We start from the raw sequence: 3,935 nt of genomic DNA, 5'->3' as shown, positions 1-3,935 counted from the left end.
TTATTACTTTATAGGTGTGTGATTACAGAATTAATAGAGGAATGAGTTGAAAGATTGTTCAGTAGTTCCACAGTTGTCAAGTAACAATGATCAGGCAAAATTAAGAAATGAAAGTATCTCAATAAACAAGTCATTCTATCCAAATGACACATTACTCTATAAGAAATGATTAATACATAAGAATTGATCATTTCAACATATAACAAATCTATCACTATAAATTTTTAAGTAAAGTAAACATATAGATAAAGTTGCCTTTACTTGCTATTTAATTATTTCATAAAATTTTGATGCAATCAAACTTTTTTCATGACCACATTTATTATCTCGCACGCCCTGATTTTATAGCTAATATGATGAAGCCTATTCATTCTAGCTGCATAAATAAATTGCATTTAACTCTCAATCAACTCGATCGATCCATTACTAGCTACAACCATTAGGCCGAAAGCCAATTTGTAAGTTCCCTACATCATAGACTACATTGAACCTGCGTTGTTGCATATTACCAATAACCACAAGATTACTATCATCCTTATTTTCAATGAATGATAAGCATGCTTGAGATTTTTTGGCCACCAAAAGTATCCCTGAGAAATCTAAGTTACCTATCACTTCGCCATCATAGATCATCAAAATCTCTGGTAACACCACTTGCTCGAAGTTAGTGAGGTCATAGCATGTGTCAAGTTTAGATAGTGGTGGTGCCATTGGGTAATTGATCATTTTTTCTCGGAAAATGCTGCGTAGGGCAGAGTAGCCAGTTGGTGGTAAGTGGGTAAATGGTGTGCCAGAGTCTAACAAAGTTCCAGGGCCGCTAAATATAGTAGGTGAAATGGCGAGCCTTTCTCCCCCAACAGAAATGGCAGTGAGATTGATGAAGTAGAAGGAGGGCATTTTTGGGTTGGTTAGCATCGGTGTATACTTCACACCAAGAGCTGGGCTACCTAGTTCGAGATATCCAACATTGTTGGGACCTGATGGTAAACAATATGAGAATATATTATTATACAATTGTGCAGTTTGGGAAATAATTGAAAGGGCACCTCGGCTAAGGCCTAATAACCCATCTACACGTCCAAAATATCCAGTGTTGTTATGTCCACAACCAAAGGGGATGTTTTGAATATTATCATCGGAGAATTTTAAGGTGTCTTGAATGAGGGAACCTTTAGTAATTGCATGACTAACATATTTTTTCTCGTAGAGACAGGTGAAGGTAGGTGAGCAGCCAAATCGATGGAGCTGGGTACAATAGTTAGAGAAGCATTCGATGGTGGTGAAGGTGGAGGATTGGGTCGGGTCATAAAATGGGTTTTTTTGGTTATAACAGTTAATGCAGGGGACACATTGGGTCCAAGTGAGATCACTACTAGTGTCGATCATAAGTGTGAAGAACTTGGTAGGGATGCCTAGGCCAATGTTGACGATATAGTTGAAGACACCAAGAGAATAATCAATATTTGTCGGAAGTCCTGTAGAAAGGGAGCCTCCAACAAGGTTTAGGTGGGTGGTGGCATTGGCGGCCTGGCACTGGATGTATTCAACACGGGCTTGGTCCTGACAGAAGAGATCGACATATGAAGGCTTGTATTGGTGTTTCAAGGATGAGCACGGGCCATGCTGGTGCACCACGTTGAGCTTGGAAGGACTCATGCCTATCACAATTTGAAAAACTAGTTAATGAAAGTTTTGAGTTATTTGTTTCTTTTGCATCACATTTGATCTTGTGATGTCTGTTAAATGAGCTTATGCTTGTGATAAATAACAAATGAGCTTAATTTTTACATGAATTATAATTATTTTATGAAAAAATAGTCTCTACTAGGGTATTAAAAAGTTATTGAAATAGCTCGCAAACTTTTATTCGGAAAGCTGCAGAAGCTGCTCGGCAACAGTGACTTAATATCGATGACATGGTGTTCTCCAACAAGCTCTCGTGCTGATACTAAAAATCTCTTCTCTATTAGAAGCAAAAAGAAGAACATATTGAGAAGAATAAAATATGAGAGTAAAGAAGAAGTCTCCATGAGAATAGAACATTGAAGCTCTACTTAGGATAACTTGGAGGAGTAAACCAAGTGGATGTGGGGTTTTATAGGCGATGTATTATTACACATATTTGGGTTATTAGATATTTTATTTAGAAGATAAGTAATGTTTTAAGGGAAGATTAGGTGGTTGGAGAATTGATCAATAACAGTTTTGGCCTATGAAGAAGGAAACAAATGTCTATTGCTTGGGCTTGTTCTTATATTACCATGCTGATTTTTTCTCAAGCTGATATTATATATGAAGTTATAATTTTTTTTTTCATTCCTATCAATCCAAATTTTTTGAAAGGTTTAGGCCATCATTTTTGGCCCTATATTTTCTCAAGTAAAAGCATAACAACTAATAATGAGTGTTGAAATGTTAGAATATGCTTCCAGCTTTCCCTTGACCTAACATGTTATTTTTTTTAAGAAAAAAAAAGGAACACAAAATTTTTTTGATAGTATTCTGAGTGAAAATTTATCTTAGGCCATAGCATAAGTATCAATTAACTAGAGGATTTTACATCGAATAGTTAGATTTTTACAAGATGGCTAATTTATTTAAAAAAATAAAAAATGTTACTAACAGATTGAATAAATTTTTATCTATGTTTAGGATTTGATTGTGATGATAAATCAAGTTGTATTACTATATGGGACCTCAATTATGTTAGTTGAGCTTTTTGGGGGGTTGCACGGGTTCTCTATGTGCTTGGGTTATAATATTTTGTACCAAATGTTTCTCCATTCCTGTATAGCGCTACAGTGCTAGATTGTCAAGTTTGAGATGGACAGAGAGAGGAGCATTGCAGTTCTCTAGATTTCGATGCTATACAATGTTAGTCATACTAGAGACATAAATTGGAGTCTCGAGGCACACTAAACCTGGTACAGTACTGTTGCAAGTGCGACTGGACTTTCAGGGGTATCTAAATGTAATACAACTTGAAACCCGACCCAAACCATACTCAATTTTTTTTTTGGGTTAACTCTTGTTTTATGATTTAGATTTGGGTTCGTAACTCCAAACCATATGTAAAATTGGGTTAGGTTCAGGTTTTCAAGAAAACTTGAAACAAACCTTTTTTTTAATATATATATTTTTTAACTTGAAACAAAGAGATTGACTAGTTTATAATCCCAAGTCACCTATCTCATCACTCTGTCAACGTGTCACTCGCATTACTCTCTTATCACTACATCGTAGTGTTGCCACTGCCAGACTGCCACCATTTTGCCCCCGCTACTACTATCATAGTGGCACCATCCCGCCCGGGCTACCGCTGCGACATCTCAAGTAGAGAGCTAGAAAGAAAGAAATATGTACAAATTCAGACAATTTTCTTAGTGAATTCCTTAGTGCTGTGTGGGTCTGGGTTTCTTTTTTTTTTTGTATTCAAAATTTGTCGACTTAAAATCCCGACATTATTTCTGCTACATTTCCTCTTTCTTTTTTGTAGATGTTGTATGGGTTCCTTTCCCTACTCAATCTTGTGAATAGAAATTTTACTAAAAAAGCTGCCTTTTTATGTTGGAAAGGGATAATTGTAAATAGAAATTGTTAAGACACTTAATGCAATTCAAAAAAATATAGTATGTTATAAAGATAGAATGAAATCTGATGCAATATTGTAACTTAAAATTTATAAAAAATAAATAAATAAACCAATTGTAGATGAGATTTAAGATACTTTGTTTTATTGCACATGTATTAAATGTATATGAATAAAAATCTAAATATAAGAATTCATAATATCAAAATTTAAATTATATTTTCGTTGATAAAATATAAAATTATTAATTTTACCGTGATAAGAAATTTTAATTATTAATTATATTAATGATAAATAATATATATATATATATATATATATATATATGTCTCACACTATCTCTATT

The 3,935-nt window shown here is 34.2% G+C and overlaps 1 protein-coding gene across 1 annotated transcript in view; it reads right to left on the bottom strand.

The window, feature by feature from the left end:
* Positions 1-426: 426 nt before the first annotated feature.
* The window catches only part of LOC110093066 (aspartyl protease family protein At5g10770-like), a 9,435-nt gene continuing 5,926 nt past the window's right edge, over positions 427-3,935 (bottom strand). The window contains exon 2 of the mRNA XM_020817833.2: positions 427-1,658. Within this exon, the coding sequence (XP_020673492.2) occupies positions 427-1,658 (1,232 nt within the window). The remainder of the gene's footprint in view (positions 1,659-3,935) is intronic.

Source organism: Dendrobium catenatum, unplaced genomic scaffold, assembly GCF_001605985.2.
Source record: "Dendrobium catenatum unplaced genomic scaffold, ASM160598v2 fragScaff_scaffold_1056, whole genome shotgun sequence".
NCBI classification, from domain to species: domain Eukaryota; kingdom Viridiplantae; phylum Streptophyta; class Magnoliopsida; order Asparagales; family Orchidaceae; genus Dendrobium; species Dendrobium catenatum.
The sequence above is the reverse complement of the archived record's forward strand: the minus strand, read 5'-3'. Positions and strand labels throughout refer to the sequence as shown.